Source organism: Terrapene carolina, unplaced genomic scaffold (genome assembly GCF_002925995.2).
Source record: "Terrapene carolina triunguis isolate 2854851 unplaced genomic scaffold, T_m_triunguis-2.0 Scaffold558, whole genome shotgun sequence".
Classification (NCBI taxonomy): domain Eukaryota; kingdom Metazoa; phylum Chordata; order Testudines; family Emydidae; genus Terrapene; species Terrapene triunguis.
In genome coordinates this window covers 4,999,591-5,021,467 of record NW_020664909.1, presented here as the reverse complement: position 1 = coordinate 5,021,467, position 21,877 = coordinate 4,999,591, and the positions used below count along the sequence as shown (strand labels likewise).

General features: G+C 39.1%; 1 protein-coding gene across 2 annotated transcripts in view; it reads right to left on the bottom strand.

The window, feature by feature from the left end:
* ALCAM (activated leukocyte cell adhesion molecule) overlaps positions 1 to 21,877 on the bottom strand; it is a 161,392-nt gene that overhangs the window by 15,218 nt on the left and 124,297 nt on the right. For both annotated transcript variants that reach the window (XM_024200328.3, XM_024200329.3), the window contains exons 4-11: positions 20,362 to 20,426; positions 19,808 to 19,895; positions 19,066 to 19,248; positions 11,575 to 11,702; positions 9,035 to 9,164; positions 2,243 to 2,355; positions 360 to 495; positions 35 to 165 (exon numbers count right to left, since the gene is read on the bottom strand). In XM_024200328.3, the coding sequence (XP_024056096.1) occupies positions 35 to 165; positions 360 to 495; positions 2,243 to 2,355; positions 9,035 to 9,164; positions 11,575 to 11,702; positions 19,066 to 19,248; positions 19,808 to 19,895; positions 20,362 to 20,426 (974 nt within the window). The remainder of the gene's footprint in view (positions 1 to 34; positions 166 to 359; positions 496 to 2,242; positions 2,356 to 9,034; positions 9,165 to 11,574; positions 11,703 to 19,065; positions 19,249 to 19,807; positions 19,896 to 20,361; positions 20,427 to 21,877) is intronic.

Sequence of the window (21,877 nt, the reverse complement as noted above, 5' to 3'; positions counted from 1 at the left end):
TACTTGTGCATAAATTAATGAGAAAAATACTTGCTTGATTTATGATGCTTCCACTACCAGTAGTTGTCCATTGCACAGCTGGTTTGGGAAAACCCTCCACGTGGCAGATTATTGTTTTAGATTTATTTGACCCAGTTTTCTTTGTCATTCTGATCTGAGGTTTTCCTAAAAATATTATATTTAAACATTATGGTAAAATAATTGTGAACTGTGCAATTTACAGTATTCCCCATTACATGCATCCGACGTAGTGGGCATTCACCCACGAAAGCTTATGCTCCAATACATCTGTTAGTCTTAAAGGTGTCACAGGACTCTCTGTTGCAGTATTAATAAAGCGTAACTAACTGCTCCATTACCTTGCACAATAAGTGTAAGTGTTTTCCTTTTCTTTAACCCTTCAACCTCCTGTAGAGTAGTTTCACAGATGTAGTTTCCAGCATCCTTGTACTGTAGACTTGAAAATGACGGACTTGTCTGCATTCTGGTATTGTCCTGATAAAATAAGAAGTTAGTCCACGTCATTTCCAATTTAGGCCCCAATCCAAATAAGCATATGCTTAAAGTTAAGCACGTGAGTCATCTCATAAACCTCATTACAAATAAGCAGTGCAATTGATTTCAATGGAACTCCTCACGTGCTTTGTGGGATCAGAGCCTTAATCATAGAAACATAAGGCTAGAAGGGTCCTCAAGAGATCATCTAGTCTATCCTCTGCACTAAGACAAGTAAACCTAGACCATTCAGGTCTGTCTAACCTTTTCTTAAATCTCAAAGATCAGGGAGTCCACAACCTCCTCCCTTGGGAACCTATTCCAGTACTCAACTATCCTTTACAGTTAAAATTTTTTTCCTATTATCGAACCTAAATCCCCCTGGCTGCAGATTAAGCAGATTCCTTCTTATCCTATCTTCAGTGGACATGAGAACAATCGCTCACTGTCTTCTTTACAATAGCCCTTAACATACTTGAAGACTTATCAGATTCTCCCCCCCCCCCAAAAAAATCATTTTTTCCTCAAGATTCAGGTTTTCTAAACCTTTTATTATTTTTGTAGCTCTCCTCTGGACTCTCTCCAAATTTGTCCACATCTTTCTTGAAGCATGGTGCCCAAAACTAGATACAGTTCTCCATCCAAAGCCTCACCATAGAGCTGAACAGAGAGGGACAATTACCTCCCTTATCTTAAATACAACACTCCTGTTAATACACCCCAGAATGTTGCTTGCCTTTTTCACAATTGCATCATATTATTGCCTCATATTCAATTTGTGCTCTACTGCAACCCTCAGATCCTTTTCTGCAGTATTACCACCTAGCCAAATAGTTATTCCTTATTTTGTATTTGTGCATTTAATTTTTTTCTTCCTAATGTTTAATTGTCCAGCCAATAACTAAAACCCAGCATTTGACAATGTAATTAGCAACAGCTGTGCCAAGCATGAAAAAAGACGTTTCCAATTTCTAAAAAGTGCTGCATGGACAGCTCTGTGGGCTTTAGTGATCTACTTATATACAAAACAGGGACCACATGGCAAGTATGCTTGCAAGCTTACCTATGCCACCTCCCCGTGCCCACCACAATAGGTCCCAGCTTTGAAGGAGAGGATCAGAGGATAGTTTGGTGTCTATAGTCTAGTCTGCCCTTGGCCACCCTAGTGAGATTGCCAACAAGGCTGCCAGTTTTGGTAACAGTGGTGAGAAATGGACACTTTCTTTCAACACAAGCCACTCACCAGTCATTAGGTGGTGGTCTATCAATCAGGGTCAGATGTGAACACTATCTGACAAACTTTCTCACTTACCAGTGCCCTGAGACATCCAGTCACCCACTCCACCGCCCAACATAGGCTGTCCTTTTAGTATGTTTATGGGAAACATGACAAAAACAGAACAGCCTAAATCTTCAGACGTGTTTAGAGTGTGTGGAGACCTCAATATTTTCAGTGCCAAAGTGGGGCACCTTAAAAGGGACTGATTTTCAGGCGCCTGCTACAGTTTTTCAGAAAAATCAGGTGCTTTTAAAGTGTCAAGTAGCACACCCAAAATCACTAGTCATCTTTGAAAATTTATGCAAATTGGTCCAAAAATGTATAGTATTAAATGTCCAGCTTAATATTTTAGTTGGTCATTGCTTATAAAAGATCAATTTTAAAAAGATTCTTCCCAAAACACAGAGGGAGAAATCTTAACAGGTAACCAAATAAAATGAGTAGGAGTTAACGAGAATTATTACTAACCTTTATCCAAAACACAGTTGCGTTTCTACTGGAAGAGATGGTGCATGATACAGGCAGATCTTCTCCAATCTGCTTAGTAACCTCTCCACTAGGAGTAAGTGATAAATCCAAATCTATGATAAAAAGGAACATTGTTAAAAGATAAATACCAGAAGAGTGGACCATTCTGAAGGTTTACAGAAAAAAAGAAATCAGTGGACTAATTGCACTTCTAAAACTTAGATTTTGTTTTCTAAAAAAAAGAATCTAAATCAGCTCTTATAAGTGAGACAGATAAAAAGAATGATCCTGAAAAAACACAATGCAGAATATTTGCATATCTACTATAATTATAGTCTAAAAGTGAAACATGGCAGATCAGCTAATAAACAGATGTTTTCCCATCTTGTGCAGCTGGAAAAATGATCGAGGAGGGTTCATGAAACTGGAGATGTTGTCCAGGTAGGGGAGAGAGGTTTTAGCAAAGGGAATAGCAGAGTGGAATGAGAAGGATTTTTGTTAGGAGTTGGGTGGAAATCTGATTAGAGGACTTGAGGGATAGAGAAAAATTTTAGAAGCTGCTTGTAGGGATATTGGGCAGAGGAGAACAAGGGAGAGAATTCTTGAAATTGGTAGGAAGGACAGGTTGATTCTCTTAAGAGGTGTGGAAGAGCTTCCCCAGTTTGGGAAGGCAGGGTAAGGGGATGGTGCAGGAGGGTTTGGCAACTCAGTGGGAGGAGTGGGTTAGGGCCTTTGTCACAGAGGTAGGGAGGCAGCATATGTTCTGTTGATTCTTTTTTCCAAGAGTTCTTCCTAACTTAAAACACACTCATTCACGAACCACTATGTAGCTTTCCAATGCATCATTTGCCTTTTTTACTTCTTATATGATTACATATAGCATAAGGTCTCAGACATTCCAAATCCTAGGCCACTCCAGATGCTACTGTTTGTTTTTTTGTATACATAATCCTATCTCGAGAGAATAGGAAAGTCGCCCAATTAAACACTGCTTTCATCCCCACCTCCTAGCATCTTACTATGCAAACCAAAAAGCCTAGTCATCCTAAATATTTCATGTATGGAAATCAGTGGCTGGTGGAGCTCTGAACCACAGTAGATTATAATCCCATCATGGCACAGTATTTGCTGGAAAAGTACTGCAACATGTCCTACCATCTTAACAACAGCTGGGAAGAAAAAAGCCAGGCTAGACACAAGAGGGTAAACCTCAAAAGAAGGGTTTCTAAAATGTTTGTTTTCCTCGGGCCAGAGCCCTAAAGTCTCACTTTGTCCTTTCTAGGGCAGGAGACTCACAAGGCGAGAAATATTTTTGCCCAGCTCTGTAGTACCATATAATTATTCTCATGAAAATGGTGTTATTGAATTTACTGGATTTTGTTGTTGTTGTTGTTAAAGGATTTAAAATACCACTAACACATTCAGGCAACTAAGAGTTCTAATTAAATTGTCACCTACTTTTTCTTTATCCCTTTCCCTATCATTACAGATAATCAAGAAATCTATATAAGAGATGCCCCCTTTATTATCCGCTTGTTTTGCCTTCCTGATTCTAAATCCTCAGACACTACAGCAACAGTCATGTTAGAAATACCCGAGACACGGCTGATGATGCAGATAGAAATTCTATCTGTATATTCTCAAATACTAAAGATCTTAGAATTGCTTAAGCATGTGAATCGTGCTTCAGTAATCCCAATAGCAAGCAAATTCACACAACAGAAGAGTCAACTTTTCTGCTGCTTTCAATCACCAATTTCACTAGAAAGAGCATTATAATTAAGGGAAGCAGGCATCAAAGAGAGGACCGGGCCCATCTCGCAATAATAATGAATAATGTCAAATGTCAGTAATATCGGTGTTACTACTAATATAAGCCTACTTTCTACTATCAGAGGTTACATGAACTCTTTCTCTATTGGTTCACTTGCTACTTCACACAGCAGGCACACATACAAAGACCTTACCAAAGAGAGACAACTGCCTGATCAGTATCATTTCATTTCCCTCTTCCAGAGAGCATGTCCCCAAAAGCAAAATCATCAAAATTCAGTAAGAGATATCAGGAGTTCATCTGTTCTCCCCACAATGACTCAGACAAAGAACAATTGCATAGATTGCTGCTTCACCTGGGTGAGGGAGGATTAGTTATCACTCAGCTTCTTTCCTCCTATTCTCTGAGCACATGCTAATATAGGGTAGAGAGGCTATGGCATTTTTTTTCCGCGGGGTGATTCCCCTTCGATGTCTACTCAAACCTTTATTTCTTTGAAGCAGGATATCAACTCAGACTCAAGAGATCATAGAAGATCATTCAGGAAAGAATCCTGTCACAGGAAGCAAGAACTCATTACATTCTTGGCCTTCATCTCCGGCAAGACTGACACTCTGACCAGAGCAGTCTTTAAATGCAGACCTCCTCCTGGGTAACAGGCTAGGTCCCCTCCCTTTTCAGTGAAAGAACTGAGGCCACCACCCTTCTCACATATTGCTATGAATCATTCAAAGTTAGGGAAAAAACTGCAGTGAATGTGAGACTTAAGATCTTTACTTCTGAGGTGCAAAGCCCAGAATGGTGTTCATAGAATGGGCTGGGAGACAAGCTCACATTTAGCAGAGGATTCTCCCTCGGAAATCATTGTGGGCATCTGGGTAAACAGTTTGTCTGCATACACCAATTTTCCTTATGTACCATGACACTTACTTTTCTTCTGTTGGCACAGATGTTACTGAGTAGGGCAGTATGAAAAAGGTTTGCATGCACTTGCCTTTCTAGAGGGGAAAAAAATTACTAAAATACTCTATTTTTACGCTGACTTGCTTCAGGTTTCTCTTTTCTGCCTTTAAAACTTCCTTCATTAATTTGTCATTAAAAACAAACTCCACAGTAGGTGCCATATTTAATACACATTAACTTTGAATTTAGTGTAAACGGGAAGACTTGGATCGATAGCAGTACTGGCTTTGCATACGAAGTAGCATGGTGAAGATGTGAGGATTACATCCCACATGTCATTACACCACCATGCAGCACCTGAGGGTGTAAGAGCCATTTAACGAATGTGGGAAATACTAGAGAGATGTTTCCCATTCTATTGCGACGGTGGGATTTCAAACCAGGAAACTAGGAAGTGCCAGACTGGATTTGAACTATGGGTTGTAATCGGGAGGGTTAAGTGCAGTACGTCATGTAATTTGGGCATCCTGAATATATTAACACTCCAATGTGAACTCCTTCTGGTCTACTGGGAGTTGAAGGTTTTGTCATATCATTTGAAAGATAATTTCCCATAGATTTTTAATAATGTCTGACTTGGCATCTCTTACAAAAAACTAATGATCTTCTTGCAGTCTAGATGCCTAAGTTTGGTTATAGATTTCCTAGAATCATGTTGGTTTACAAGGATAAATTCAATTAGCAGAACCCCTTGATTTCTAAAGTTTCATTTAGCTTGAGCACACATTCCTCAGCAGAAAAGAGGATCCTTTAAGTCTGACATAAGGGGCTAGACAGAGGCAAGCAGCCCCAGCAGGAGGGCAGGGATACATTATGTTCCAAGAGGGAACAGTGTCTCCTGGAACGCCACAGAACAGTGAGGACACCCAATTACCCCGTGACAAGGTACAACAGGTGCTCGCTGCTGCCCCAGTCAGCTGTGTTGGTCACTTGATGGGGACCATGGACCCACCAATGTCCCACCTTCCCTTGAGAAGGCAAATGCCATTGTTGGTGCTAACTTCATGGAGTTCTTGTGGTCAGTGCGTGAGGATGCTTCTTCTGCGTTGTCCCCCACTTCCTGTATGGACATAATATACCCCTAAATTTGGTGCGTAACCAAAATTAAGGCGTTTTAATGTCAATAATCAGCTCTATAGGGGTCTCACAATGTACTTTCCACTTAATATTTGTGTGTTTTGCATGGAGAATCATGATTTCCTGCAAAGTGGTAATGTAATGCATTTTAGTGTCAGCAAGAACTTTTTTCCCAAACCCAACAGCTGTAAGACACCAATACAGTCAAATTGCCCAATAAGAAGTCTTTTTGGCATCCACTATTATGAATGAAATATAGATATATTTAAAAAAAATAACCTGTTGTATATAGATTCATGGATGGAAATAAAGTATTTTCTATTAATTGTTCCTTAAGATCATAAAGTCAAAAGTGAGTAAATAAATCCTTAACCTCAGCAGTAAGACTACTTAAGTATACCATAATTGAATCACTGAAAGGAATGCACACCCCTGCAATGATAGGAGAAGCAAAAAGTGTAGTTAAAATGGACAGGAAGAATTTATTTGAGCCAAACAAGTATTCTTTAAAAACAAAACAAAACCAAAACACCCCACCACACCTCCCCAAATAAGCTTATAGAAAGAAGCAAACTATGGTAGGTTAAAAAGTGAGATGGAAGTCAGGAGGGCAAAGATGGAATTTGAAGATCAAATAGGTAAAGACATGAAAACATACAAGAAATTATTTAAGTATAGCGGAAGCAGAAAGCACCGATAGAAGCAGTAGCTCTCCTGAACTATCAGAGTAAAGCGAGCAATTATAGAGGAGAAAGCTGCGGAAGAGAAGCTACATGAGTTCTCACCACAATACATGTTGTGGAGATTTCCATCTTAGGCCAATAATCTTTAAATCATAAAAGCGAGGCAATGTTAGGGATTGAGGGGTCAAAAGAACAGATACAGGAACACACCGATTAAAGAGGAACAATTCAACAGGACCTGATGCTACACATTCAAGAATTCTGAAGGAAGTGGCTGCTGACAACAATATGCACTCATTAAAATCAGTTACTATATTGAAACTCAAAGGCAGTAAATGTTGCCCCTATCTTTAAAGATGATGCTCAGGTGATTCTGGGAGTTAGACAAGCAAGCCTTACTAAGTACCAGGAAATTGGTTGAAATAATATCTGAACAACAGGATTATAAAACACCAAGATGAACATTTAATTATAGTAATAAACCAAAATCAGCATGACTTCTCCCATCCATTAGAATTCTTTCAGCCTGTAAACAAAATAGTGGATAAAAAGAACTGGCAGATAAAAATGATTTGGATTTTTTTTAAAAACCCTTTGGAAAAAAAAAATCTCTTGTAAAAGACTATTGAGGAAAATAAGTAGTCACAGAATGAGATGAGGAACTCACTAAAAGTCACAAAACAAATGGGGAGTTTTCACCATGGTAAAAGGTTGACAATGGGTTATGCTAACACCAGAACTGATGTATGTTTAAATAATCTGGAAAAGGGTATGAATAGAGACATGGCAAAATCTGCTGGTGACAAGAAATTTTACAGGTTAGTCGACACTAATATTTTAGAGCTTCAGAGGGACCTGCAAAGCTCAGTGAATGGACAACATAATGGCAGATGCTGAAAGTCTTTGTTAAATGTATAATATTTGTTAGAAGAACAGTTTGAATTACTCACATAGATAAATCAGTTCTAAATTAACTGTAATCTCTCAGGAAAAACAGCTAGGCATCCCTGTGGGTAATTAAATAAAAACCTCTGCCCACTATACATTAGCAGTAAAAAAGAAAAAAAGGCAAAACATATTAAGATACGTAAATAATAGGATGGAGAATAATAATGAAATTGTGGTGATGCCATTATATAAATTGATATTATACCATCTCCTGAAATACTGTGTTCAATTCTGGTTACCTTATCTAAAAGAAGATGGAGCAGAAATAGAAGAGATGAAAAGTGGGGGGGGGGGGGGGGGGAGGAGCACAGGGATACTTCAGCATGAAGACAGATTGAAAATATTTGTGACAGTTTAAAGAAGAGAAATAAAAGAGTGGCATGGCAATGGTATATAAAATAAGGTTGTAAAGAATGCAAACTGGGTGCTCCTCTTTATCCTTGCACATAATACAAGAACAAGTGGATAGTAAATTAAATGGAAAAGCAACACATTTAAAATTAATAAATACTTTTAAAAAAATGCCTACTTTGCCGGTAGAATTTATTGCCACAAGAATTTGAGGTCAAGAGTTTACAGGATTCAAAAAAAATGGTTACACATTTTTTATGGATAACAAAAAAATCCACAGAGATACATTAAGGGATATAAACTCTCCTACGCTTTACGTAATAAAGCCAAACACTAAATGACTGCTTTCAGGAGAAATTTCCACTATGGATATAGTTAATCCTTTATTGTCCACCTAACAAGGTTCCTAGCACATTCCTCTCAAGTAAGTGGTACTTGCCCTTGTCTGAGATAGGATATTGGATTAGTATGATCCAGAATGGAAATTCCTGTGAATCATGGTTTTGATTGACATAATAATGGACCAAATGATGCTTCTGTAAATTTAAATAGATTCTGAGACAGTGCCTTCATACAATTTTTTTTTATTAAAATACATAAGTCATCACTGATCGCAACTTGTCAAAAATACAATGTTTGCTGAGTGTCAGCACAGTTTGCACAGTATGGTCTGTTTTAATCCACTGAATTACAGTGGTATTAAAAAGGTATCAAGTTAATAAAAATGCACTTAGAAAAAAGTAAGACAAAGGATCAAATACTGTTTGCAATTATTCCATGCTCAGTTCTCCTGTAGGTGACAGAGTCCAATAAAAGCTATTACTTCACCCACCTTGTTTCTCCCTAATATCCAGGGACTGACATGGTTACAACTACACTGCATACAGTTTTAAGGTAGTCAATAGGACTAATCACATGAGTAAAACAAGGAGGGATTGGCCCAGAATTTGTAAGATGTTTGAATTGTTTCTGGGACTGAAAGATACAATGACTTACAATGAACGGTGATAGTAGTTGAGTCCTCCATGCTTCTGTCAATCAGAGAGCATTTGTATTCTCCTGTTGCATTTCGTCTCACATCTGTCATTATGTAAGTATCTGAGCTTCTTATGCCTTCGGGTTCTCCCTGTGGATGGAAGTATTACACTTATGGGTTACAGAGAGTTGCTAACAACAGGACAGTCACATGTTCTTTGAATAATATTTTATGAAGCAACTTTCAGCCTGAAGTGCTTCACAGTCTATATACATTCAGCATCAGTGAAATCCAACCACCTCGGCGTAGAGCACAGATTTAATTTTGTTGCATGACTGCAGGCATTGTACAGTTGCAAAGTCACTCCCACATTAACAAAAAAGTTTTACTTTGAACGTTCAACTTAAATGACGAATTTCAGAAATGTTAGAAAAATACAAAATCTAAGACGTTTAACAGCTAGATTGGAAGGGAAGATTACATACAGACAGAACAAAATGTATAATAATCATAACATTGCAAAGAGAAACTATGATTGGGGGAACAATATCTTATCCAAAATGCTACAAGTTCCAGGAAACATTAACTACTGAAGTGTATCACAAACATTGTTAGATCCATAACACAGACAGCCTAAGCAAACAGCACTAATTTTAGCTCCCCTCAAGCGAGAGAATGCTGTAGATGTAGTTAGGAGGCTAAAGTCCATGTCAAATGGGGCCCTTAGCTCACCCATGTTCATCACAGAACAAGTGGAGTTCTTGTGCACTGGTGGCTCTTCCCCCCCCCCATCCTAGCCCCCCGCTACAACTGCTGCTTAGCGTGGCTTAACAGGGGGTTGATTGGGGCATCAGTTCCGCTCTCACTAAGCTTCACCTGCAGCTTGAGGTAGAGGAGTGGCTTCAGACCCTGCCTCCCCTCACAGTTCTGCAGCAATGCAAGCTGCAAAAGGAGAGGAGTCCAAAGTAATTTAGGGTTATTAAGCTAAGTAAGTGGTGGTCTGGAGCTACTTGGAAGCACACGGTCTTCCTGTCCTGAAGGTAAATTGATTCTCATGGTGTAGTGGGAGCAGAAAACACAGGAAGAGTGCAAGAAACAAAAAGGAGGAAACAAAGGTCAGACTACAGATAATCACATTTCTGTCTGAAAATATTTCACCTATTATTGCAAGATTACTATAGCTAACATATACTATAATATAAATGTTGTTAACAACTTTATTTTCAATTTTTACTTCCTGCATTGGACAGCAGGTTGTGTATTATTTATTCCACTGTTTCCCTTGTATTGTCAGTCAATCCTTGTTTGTGTTGGTATTTCACACAGCAACAGAGCAAAGACAAAATAAATACAGGAAGATGTGACTGTGGAACCACAAGAAATGGCAGGTGTGATACCTGAAACTACTTTAAACTCATGCAAAAAGAATGTTTGTCCCTTTAACACGTAGTTAATAATTTTCCATTTGTTCTTTATAAATCTTATTCCCCATTTAAAAAAAATTCTATTAATACATTGAATCTTTATTTTACACCATATAATTCTAATGTTCTTCTGAAGGCTGTCACTACAAGAATTAATTACTCAATATACTTTGCAGAGAAAGAGCTAAATCTTAGATAGGATTTTGCCACCTTAATTGCTACATTTGATTTTTCTCGTGGGATTACTCTGTTCGTATTTGAGTTAAACTGTTTTCCTCTGGTCCTTTTTCACCATTGCATTTCTATGAACACCACTGCATCATATATTTTGTGTAAAAAGTTTGCTAATCTGTAAAGAGGGTAAAAAAAATCGTCACTAAATTTTGACAGACTCCAAACTGGTATCCTCTCAGCGAGTTTGCTGAGCTTGCCAAGGTCATCTTTTCACTTTGTTATATAAGCCTTTACAACTTCGGTCCACAGATAAACTAGTGTTGAACAGCAGTACCCACAGCCATATGCATTTTATGCATGGTGCCTACCATTGGCAGGACTTGACTAAGGTATAGGCAACCTATGCACATGCCTAGGGCATCGTTTGTTGAGGGGAGGGGCAACCTGAGCTCCGGACGGACTGATTTGGGTACCAGTGCAGGAGCCATCCCAACAGCATGGGCCAGGAGGAGCAGCGCTGGCCACCCTGTACTGATTCAGGTTTGGCTCTGGCATGCCCCTCCCCCATCACAATGCAGAGGACATGGGGCCAAACCTGCATGGACAGTGAGGTGGGCCTGCACAGCTACTCCTGGCCACTGCCATGGGTCCAGCTCCTGCATCTGGGCTCCCTACGGGGGCGTGCCCAGCCTTGCTCCACTTCCAGCATCTCATGTCCCCTCTGCTCTACTCACAGGACTTGCTCAGCAGCAGCTCATGACCTGCTAGAAGTACGGGGAGCTGCAGTGAGTGCCTGCCTGGGGGAGCTGACTAGGAGAGGGGCAGTGGGGAGGAACACGAGGGGGTTTTGCCGTGGTAAGGTAAAGTTAGATTGGTTCAGTGTGGGTGCCTCTGGTGTCAAATAATAGGAAGAAATAGTACAGACTATTATAGCTAAGTAACAATAGTAAAGTAATACTTACTGGAATATAAAACAAAAACTCCTGTGGAGGGGGGTTACCATTTCCTGAGCACTTTAGAGTGATGTTATCACCTTCTTTGATGGTATTTCTTTGTGACAGCACTTTAATTGTCACCTTCGCTGTAGGATCTGTGAAAATAATGGACACAAGTTAATAGTTTTTGTCAAGTACCAAGATTACCTTTTATGCATAGTTAATGTCCAAAGTATACACAATTTTCTCCAGAAGCAGGTGAGGGTATTGCATAATTTCTTTTTAATAGAAGGAATGAAGTTAAGAGGTACTCTTCCATACTTAGCACTAATCCTCTTAGAATAAACTATATAGAAACCCTGTATAAAATCAAGTTTTCCTTAGCAAAATGCCTATAACTGAAGCAGGAGTGACCATAATTATTTCATGTAAAAAAGACCAGTAGGAACAATTTCACAGTATGATTTCATTACGAGAGACTTTAATGGCATTATATGCAACTTGCTGTTTGAAGGGATTGCAGCAGCCATAAAAATAACTAAAGCTATCAGCCCCCTGCACTAATTAGATAATAGTATCTTGTATTAAATAAAAAGAAATATTAGCTAAGCAACTATAGCCAGGCTCCTCTATATGCTGATCAGTGCAGTAGCTTTCAGAAAGATGAATTTGGTGAACTTAAGACTCAACAAAGCTGTAAATGTAACATTTCTGCCATATTCAATAGGGTTGAGCTATAACATATCGTACTGTGGTAATTTTTTAAAATCTTATCTTTATTTTAAGAGTATTCTCTAATATAGGTTACTCCTCCTATGAAGGATGTTAAACATACTTTTCAAAAGCGGAGTAAAATGGGTCAGATTAATGAAAGAAAATAACGGATAGATAACTTTTTGTATTCATTTAAATAATATGTTGTATTCCAATCATGCGACGCTCTTGCATTAGGATAGGGTATGGTGGACCTCCACTGCCTTCATTAGGACTCCATTAGGGTCCATGCTGGTGGATCTCTGTTCAGCACTGGGACAGTTGCACCTACTTTTTAGTTGACAAAAATGGTTAGGTTTGCTCTAAACAGCAAATCACATGGCACAATTGTTGGTTATAATTTAAAATTTTATATATATATAAATATGTATGAACAATCATTTGACAATGCTATTTACTCAGGAAAGGGGAAAACGGAATGGATCAGGAAGTACAAGGCTCTTTGGCTCTGACACAAATGAGGGTGAAGGGCTATACTGTGGTTGCAGCACTAGACATAGTCCACCACACTGAGGGGAAGTCTCAAGTCTTTTGTGGGGCTGTTCTCTTACTCGAATGCAGGGTTAAAAAAGAAGGGAGAGGGGAAGGGGGGAGCCTGGGATAAAGACTTCTCTGAGGCCCTGTCTGTAAGAAAAAATTGTACTGAATTAATTAAACCAGATTAGAAATTGATTTAGATAAATGGGAGCATCCCTTGCAAGGTTCCTTTTTGATTTAGGGGTACCTTGTATTGATTTAACTAGTGAGGCTGGCAGCAGACCAAAGAAAAAAGATTACTGCTAAGTTAAAATAAGTCCACACAAGGGGATTTCACCAGTTTAACTAAATCTATTTCTCTAACTGATTTAGTTAAATCAGTGTAACAGTGAGGGTAGTTACCCAGCTTAACAAGAGGGTTGTACTAGATTCTTGATTTAAAAATTACTAGTGACTGACAGTGTATGTTTTTACACAAGGTATGCTTTAGTTCAAATAGGAATTAATTCAGGGAAGTCCTATGTTATACAGGAGGTCAGACTAGATCAGTGGTTCTCAATCTATTCACCATTGTGGGCCGCATATGCGGCTCTCTCGGTGTTGTCTGGGCTTCATCCATACAATATAGGTGTTACCTATATGGCCTTGAGGATGTAACATGGGCCACAGCTGTGTGATGATTGCGGCCTGCTTGCGGCCCAGATTGAGAACCAATGGATTAGATGATCACCAATGGTCCCTTCTAAATTATGAATCGTTGGCCCTAACTTGCTGGCCACACATTATCCCTCTCACTAGGTCAGGATCCCCTTCTCCCTGTCCTCCTTACCTTGTGCAAGTAACACTCATTGACCCTGCAAAATGCAGGTGCAATGTCTGGAAATGGATATTGATAGCCAAACATTTCACATGGCCATTCAGTAACCTATCCTGATAATTCTATCACAAAACCACCCCCGCCCCAACCTTGACACTCTTTTGGTAGCATTAGAAGAGGCCAACGAGTGAACAGACGTGGAGTCTGAACCACCCTTTCAAACCTAGAGATACAGTTCTTCCATAACAAGTCTGATGTATGCTGGTGAGGCAGTGTAGGAAAGTTTGTATGTCCAACTGGTGAGTCTTTTCTGTGACTCTCCACTTCTGAGTTCAAGTCAACGTCTATGAAGCCCTAAACTATTTAGTCATCTGAGCTAGCACATCTCTACCGCTGTTCTGTTGCAGGAGTTCATTTAAGTCGCTCTTCCTATAGTTTTCTGGAACTTGCTCCCTACAGCAGCAGCTCACCAGACACTGAATGTAAAGAACTTCAGAGCTCTGCATAAAACTTATCCATATGGTCAGAGCTTTGAAAGATTTTGGGTCTCATTTTAATGGAAGAGTTTTTTGTTGGTGGTGGGTTTTTTGACAAAATTGTGTGTATTTTTGTTATGGAGTTGAGTTGGGAGTGGGATTCTTCTTCTGGCAGCATGAACAATGAATCAGATGATGTCAGGTACATAAGGTAACCACTCTATCACGTGGAAATGTTGAGCACATCCATCCCCCATCAAGATGGTAAAGAGGGCAGTCCATAGCCAGATGGCATGCGGTTTGTTCTTGAGGTCTACAGAGGCGGCATGGTGAGATCAAGAAGCCCCAACAGTAAAGATATAAGTTAAACTGCCTACGATCACAACATATCCTGTTATAACAAAGAAGAATCTTTCACTTCATCTAGTTGTTCTGAGGGGTATGCCAGAGCTCCTCTAAAGAAATCAGTAGACACAGATCTGAGTTGTCTATATGCCAAGAAATCCAAAATATAGTCCCACACTGCCTGCTGCCCTGATTCCTTAGAAATGTAATTTCTGATGTACTGTCTGAGGCCCTCAACTACTTCGGAAAAGGGGCGTCTTGACTTCAGCCAGCATTCTTGGTGCAGCTTTGAGATGAAATTGTGAAGTAAGCTGTCCTGGTGGTTGGCTGCATAGCCCTGCCTTCATGACTCATTGCTGGGGGAGCAATGCCAGCCAGGACCAGAAAGTTGGAGCCTCGAGTTGTCCAGGCTGCACCAGTGATGATATGAAGGGAAGAGTAGATCACGGAGTCCAACTTGCTGCAGTGACTACTAGAACCCCATGTTGCTGCATGGTATTTAGCAGGTGCAATAATTAGGGCACTGGTAGATATCCAGCAGGTTACAGCACTAGCGGCCAATGATAAGCCTGCAGAGGAGTGGATTTTTGCACGTCTTCTCCATGTGTTGTTGGAAGGACAGAGCAGTCAAGCTTTATCCCCAAATAAATAGGGTACAGTTAAAAAACAACTGGCTGATTATTCAGGAGGACCCTGCAGCTGTTGATGAGTGGGATTCATCACTGACTTTAAACTGAACAGCTGGTATTGTGTTATTTTCTGATTAGTTGTCTTTTAGAAATTTAAGGAATGATAGAGCTTGGTGATGCATCTGAATGCAAATGACTAGGTAAATAACTAGATTTCCATTTCTTGGAGCTGTAATCTGTCTTTTTTTTAACCTGTACTAAATTCAGCTAAAGAAAATAATTAATAAGAAGGAATTAGAAACTAATTAAGATTACTGACACATTTAAAAAAAACACTTGTATCTCACCAACAACTTCACCTAACAGCAGTGGAGAAATCTGTTCAAAGCAATTCTGGACACCTATTCAAATGAGATTATAAGGATCTCAGTTTAGAGATGCATTTGAAAAGAACAAGGGACTGAAGTTATGTTAAATGAATAAAGGTATTTTCAGAAAGAAACTAGTAATGCTTCATTCTGTGGCTGAGGGAGCTTCATGCCATGTACTCCCCTTCACTAATCAAGGATATGTCCAATTCCCATTGTTAGTTAATTAGCAGTGCAGCGATACTAAATGTCTCTAGAGGAAGCTAGACATGGGTGCACAAAGAAGTTATCTTAATTAAATTGTCTGCTGAGAGAACAGGATAGAATATGCTTGCTAGCCACGCTCTTTTAATCTTCAGTGTAGAGTACCCGTGAATTCTTCAGTGCAGACGATGTTGCCGTTGGGAACAGCACTCTTTTCTTCACATTGGGCCATGATTGCAACAGTCTGGGGTACATAAATTCAAGAAGTTTGTGCAAACCAGATTCACAGTGAGTAGGCTAGCCTGGGGTCTATAAGTGGTCACGGCAATGGGGACAGCATAACTGCTTAACGGGCAGTAGCTATGGAGCAATTTGAGAAGACAGGAGATTCATGCAAATTAGCTCACTACCAGACTTCCTTTCAAGCAGACCTCACTGTATCCTGGATCCTCCAGTGAGCCTGTGCAACAATTCTCATGTCTTGTAGGAGAGTGGGGCGAGAGAGAATGAGATTAGGTGCCTGCTCTTTAGAGACCAAAAATTAAAGCAAACTCAATTTGATACACCTCTACCCCGATATAACGCGACCCGATATAACACGAATTCAGATATAATGCGGTAAAGCAGTGCTCTGGGGAGGCGGGGCTGCGCACTCCGGTGGATCAAAGCAAGTTCGATATAACACGGTTTCACCTATAACGCGGTAAGATTTTTTGGCTCCCGAAGACAGCGTTATATCGAGGTAGAGGTGTAGGTATGGAGTGGGTGCTTGTAGACATGGGATCTCTTAATGACTTCTAAGAGTAATGGCTGATATTCACAATGGCCTTCTTCCTTGTCATTTTCCCTGGCTGTTTTGGAAGAGTCAGTCAGTGGAACAGAGGTCTGAATCTCTTACTCAGGTGAGAATCAGGAATAAACTCCATTAAAATGCATTGATGCATCATGAATGGAAGACAAGAATTCAGTCCCCATTCTAAATCTCTCCACAGACTTTGCCCCAGAAGGGAATAGAAGCTAGGCAGCCAAGTAAGCCATAGATGGTTGCCTCAGTCTGGGGCTTTCCTCTTCTCTGGATAATGGATCATTGTCCCTGACAATGTCTCTGTCCCTTTGCTAACAGAACATTAGGAATCATTTAGGAAAGGGATAGATAATAAGACAGAAAATATCATAATGCCTCTATATAAATCCATGGTACGCCCACATCTTGAATACTGCATGCAAATCTGGTCACCCCATCTCAAAAAAGATATATTGGAATTGGAAACGGTACAGAAAAGGGCAACAAAAATTATTAGGGGTATGGAACAGCTTCCATATGAGGAGAGATTAATAGGACTGGGACTTTTCAGCTTAGAAAAGAGACAGCTAAGAGGGGATATGATAGAGACCTATACAATCTTGACTGGTGTGGAGAAAGTGAATAAGGAAGTGTTATTTACTCCTCCTCATAACACAAGACCTAGGGGTCACCCAATGAAATTAATGGGCAGCAAGGAAGTACTTCACACAACGCACAGTCAACCTGTGGAATTCTTTTCCAGGGGATGTTGTGAAGGCCAAGACTATAACGGGGTTCAAAAAAGAACAAGATAAGTTCATGGAGAGTAGGTCCATCAATGGCTATTAGCCAGGATGGGCAGAGATGCAACACCATGCTCTGTGTGTCCCTAGCCTCTGGTTGCCAGAAGCTGGGAGTGGATGACAGAGGATGGATCACTCAATAATTGCCTGTTCTGTTCATTCCCTCTGAAGCATCTGGCATTGACCACCATAGGAAGACAGGATACTGGGCTAGATGGACCATTTGTCTGATCCAGTATGGCTGTTCTTATGGCTGCAGAGAGCAGGTGTGCATTGCTGCTGCTCTGGGTTTCACACGGTGGAAGCTCTTGTGGCCAGGACTGGGCCCTCAGGGCATGGACAATAATTTGATCCTGGGAGATGCTGAGCTTCAGCAACATTAAGAGCTTTTAGCAACTTGAATTTTTGGGCCATAAAGTTGGTACAAAGTTTTAAGTTGCTATGTATATTTTGCAAATTTAGAACGATCTTAATACGTTCCAGAAATGCCAGCTTACCCAGTCTGAAATGGGAATCCTTATTTGTTGTAGGCCAAGCAACTGAACTTAATCTGTTTTGCATTTTGTCTTTTCTTTGTTGTAACATCTTCACAAGATGGATTTGAAGGAAAATGTAAGTTTTTTTCTATTAGCAGCAAACAGCATCAATATACTAAATTATACGGCACCTGGAGAATTCTAGTCAATTTTTTTTTGTATTTTTTTTTTACTGGTTTCAGTGATCACTTTCTCTCAGAGGCAGTCGTAACTCATGAAAATAATACAAGTGCACTACTTAGCATAAACTTATGTAGTTGACGCCACATAAAACAGACAAATGTCTGGACAGAAGCAGCATTCCCAAACCAGAAGAGTTTTATTTAGGATTTGAGCTTTCACTGAAGGTATACAAGAAAAGACAGTTCTGTCTGTATATTTTCTTCAATGTTCTTTTCTCCTCAATTCTCTACTAAGACCTGGTACCTTTTACGCTCATTCAGAAGCTTCTCTCCTCACTTCCTTGACATGGCCTGCCATGCGCTCTACAGTTGCTACCATCTTCCCTCGCTACTTCCTGGTCTATTGCCTGCTTTCTCTGCTTAATAAGGGCAATATTGTACTGTAAGAGGCAAGTAAATTTTGTACTTCGAAGAGTTGGATATTATTAGCTACATAACTTCTCCTTTATAAAAAAAGCAATAAAAATGCATTTGAAGTGTAAAACTCAATTCAGCATTAACTACAGAGCTGATTGGGCACTGTTGTATTGACATTTTAAGCAGAGGGATAACTTGCACTGTTTGTTTAGATACATGACTTTTTGTGCTCAAGAAGTACTCTAAACATTTGGGTACCTTAGTATACCAATCTTGATGTGTGCTAATTCATATTTACTGAATATTTCACTGGGCAGAGAGAGATGCGAAGACAATCTAATTCTCACACAATATTTTTGAACTCTAGTCAACTACTACAAAAACTTCCAATTCAGCTTATTTAGTAATAGTTTGTTATGAGGACTTGAAATTCCCATTTCATCATAAGATTCTGTTAGCTGCTACACTTTTCCTCCTGAAATAGTAATCTTAATATTCAGAAATCTAATGACTCTCATAATCCTGAAATGGATATGGTGTATGCTTGATTTAAATCTTTTCACTGCAGATCAACTTTGAAAAAGTATTAATCCTATTATCAAAAAGAGCATCATTCTTCTGATTTATCTCACAGTTTTAGTAAAGGGTTTTGCTATCAAAGAAAATCTGTGACCCTGCAATTTTGCTGAAAGAGACTGATTTCCCCCCCCCCCAGAAAGATCATATTTATGAACATAGTTCTGCGACCGAGTTTTTAACAACTTACATTGAACATCAAAGACCACTGGTTCAGATGATATTTCTTCCTGTCCAGATGGTCCATAATATGTCACTTTACAGGCAAACCGTGCATTTGCATCTTTCTTTGTCGGCATGTACTGGAGAGAAGATGTTGTGGTGAAGAGTCCACTTGATCGGTCCACAACCTTTTGTAAGGTCATGACAACAACTGAAAAGACGGCATTGTTTCAGTATCATTCTTAGTATATACAACCTAATTTTGGATTTTTTCTTATTTTGTATATTTTGATTTTTATGCACCTATTGCTCAGCATCCAAGCACAAGACATGAATATTAAAGCAAGCAATACAACAAACAAAATTCACTACAACAGACTGCACCCGCTCATCCTGACACTTTGGCCCACAAAGAAAAAACACCCCAACAAAGATTCCTGGTCAAATAATGCTGTCCTAAAATCCTGTAAGTACTAAAAAAAAAACCAAACAAACAAAAACAAAACAAACAAACAAGCACTTTCTAATTAATTCTCTAGTTACTTTAAAAAAATCCTTAACTCAGAAAGCTACATCTAACTTTTTGGCAATAATAATACAATATTAAAACCCACAATTTTATGCCTCAAGCCTGCAAACCTTCCCTCATGTCCATAGCTTTAGTCATGGAATAACCCTATTGATTTAAATAGGATTACTCATATGAGTAAAGTTACTGACATGTGCAGGTTGTTCTAGGATCAAGTTCATTGTTCATTACTGAAACATACCTCCTTCAACGGGCTGCAAAATATTTCCATTTTTGTACCATGTAATGTTGCCATCTGGATAACTCTCTCTTGCAATACATTCCCCGAGCTGCAGAACACAAGAATTATCAAACATTTTGTCCTCTGACATTTTGGTAGAATTACTCCTTCATTTATGCTTACGTGGTTACTCTTGGTTATGTGATTAGTTAAAGTCTCAAGAAAGGACAAACAATCCAAAACGTTTGATTTTTTTTAAAGGATAAATGACAAATGATGCCTGGATATTTCTTGGGGACAGGGGGCCAAATAGAGCTTGACTCATTCTTCTGGATATGGGGAGGACTAGTTGTAACATCCTAGCATGTTGCTGTTATTCCTGATTCAGCTGAAAACTGGTTGTCCAAGAGATGGTTTCAGAAGTTCTATAATCTCAGACTGGGTCCTGAGCAATCCTCCCCATATCCCACTACTGCTAGCTCAGAAAACACACACAAAATATTCCATCTTGCTGATGGCACAGCTTCAAGCTCACCTCCAGGGACATGAATTTAAATTAAGAAAAATGCTCTTACCATTTTAAGCTTTTCCGTTTCTAGGAAGTTTGCTGGATGTATAATTTCTGGTTGAGATGGTTGTTCTATAAACAAAAAATATGTGTAAGAGAAAGGAGAGCAGGGATTTCAGTTTGTTGTATAAAGGACTAACGTTCTCCAACAACAAAGACAGAACATTCAGCAACCTGGGTTCAGCAACTACATTAGAACTATTTGGTGAGCTGCAGAGTCATCATGCTTTTCATTTGAAACCTTGTCTTTTGGGGGTTTACATCTTCCTTGGCTGTTAAAAAAAAATTGCTCCTACCTAAATATTGGCAAATGGACTTTGGGGGGGGTGGGGGAATCTCACGAGATTTAACAGGAGAGAGAATCATGTTACTGGTTTCACTTTATATATGTCATTTTACATGATAATATAAAAGTAGTGTAAACCTATGCTACACATATTGGCACGGTATATTTTGGCCAGGGATGCTACAACCTAGATTAAGAGAGCCTACTGATGAACATGATACATTTCCAGAAGAAGGAAACAGTGGTATATAAAATATAGTGGCACAAAAGAAGTTTTACCACAGATATTAGTTTAGCTTTAATATTTCAAATGGAGAAACTCAACTTAATCCCACTTCTCATTTTCCCGCATACTATTGTTATACTTAAGTAACACCTTGGATTAGTATAACAGAAGCAACTGTAGTACCCTGAAATTACTTTAATTTATTTTTCAAAACTGACTAGATTTTGAGTCGATTGCATCTCTTTAAAAAGCAAACTTTCTATTCAGTAGCAATATACATCATCCTATTTACAGTAGCTGCACCCTTCCCTGTTAGAGTTAAGGCTCCGTCAGCGTTTCCATTATAAAACGCTATTTTCTAGAGACTATACAACTTGTATGTTAAAATTCATTCTGGCCAAAAGCATGGAATGCAAATTTTTATCTCCAAGAGACTGTTTTTCTATAAGTTTGAAGGAAACAAAGTCTGTATATTTACAGTCAAAAAAAGTCTTTGCACTCCAGCTGTGCTTCTAAATAAGCAGACATTTATATACACATACACAAACAGAAACTGTCTCCAAGTTTTCACATTTCAGTTTACAGAAGCTTTTTCAAATCAAACCTATCAAACAATGCTAGTAATCTGGAAAGTTACCAAGTGCCCTGGTATCCTGTTCCAAGTTCTCTTCACACCATTTAAAAATATAAAATAAAGAAAAAAACAGAATAAAAAGTTTATTAATTTATGCAGTCACACTTGTCATGCCTACTACAGCTGTAGCTATGTTTGCACAAGTTTCCATTCTAAGTCTCTTTCTTCATATATTGAGATACAATTTCCTGCATTTTAGAAGATTTGTCCAAACAGACAATCAAAAAGAAAAAAAACCAAAAGCAATAAAGTAAACTATTTATTTGGAATTCTCAAACAACTTGCCTGTGGCAAATAAAATACCAAAGCCATGCACAAAAAACCCTGGGCTCAAAAAGCCTCATGTTGTTCTCAAGCAGAAAACAGAATAGACCGTA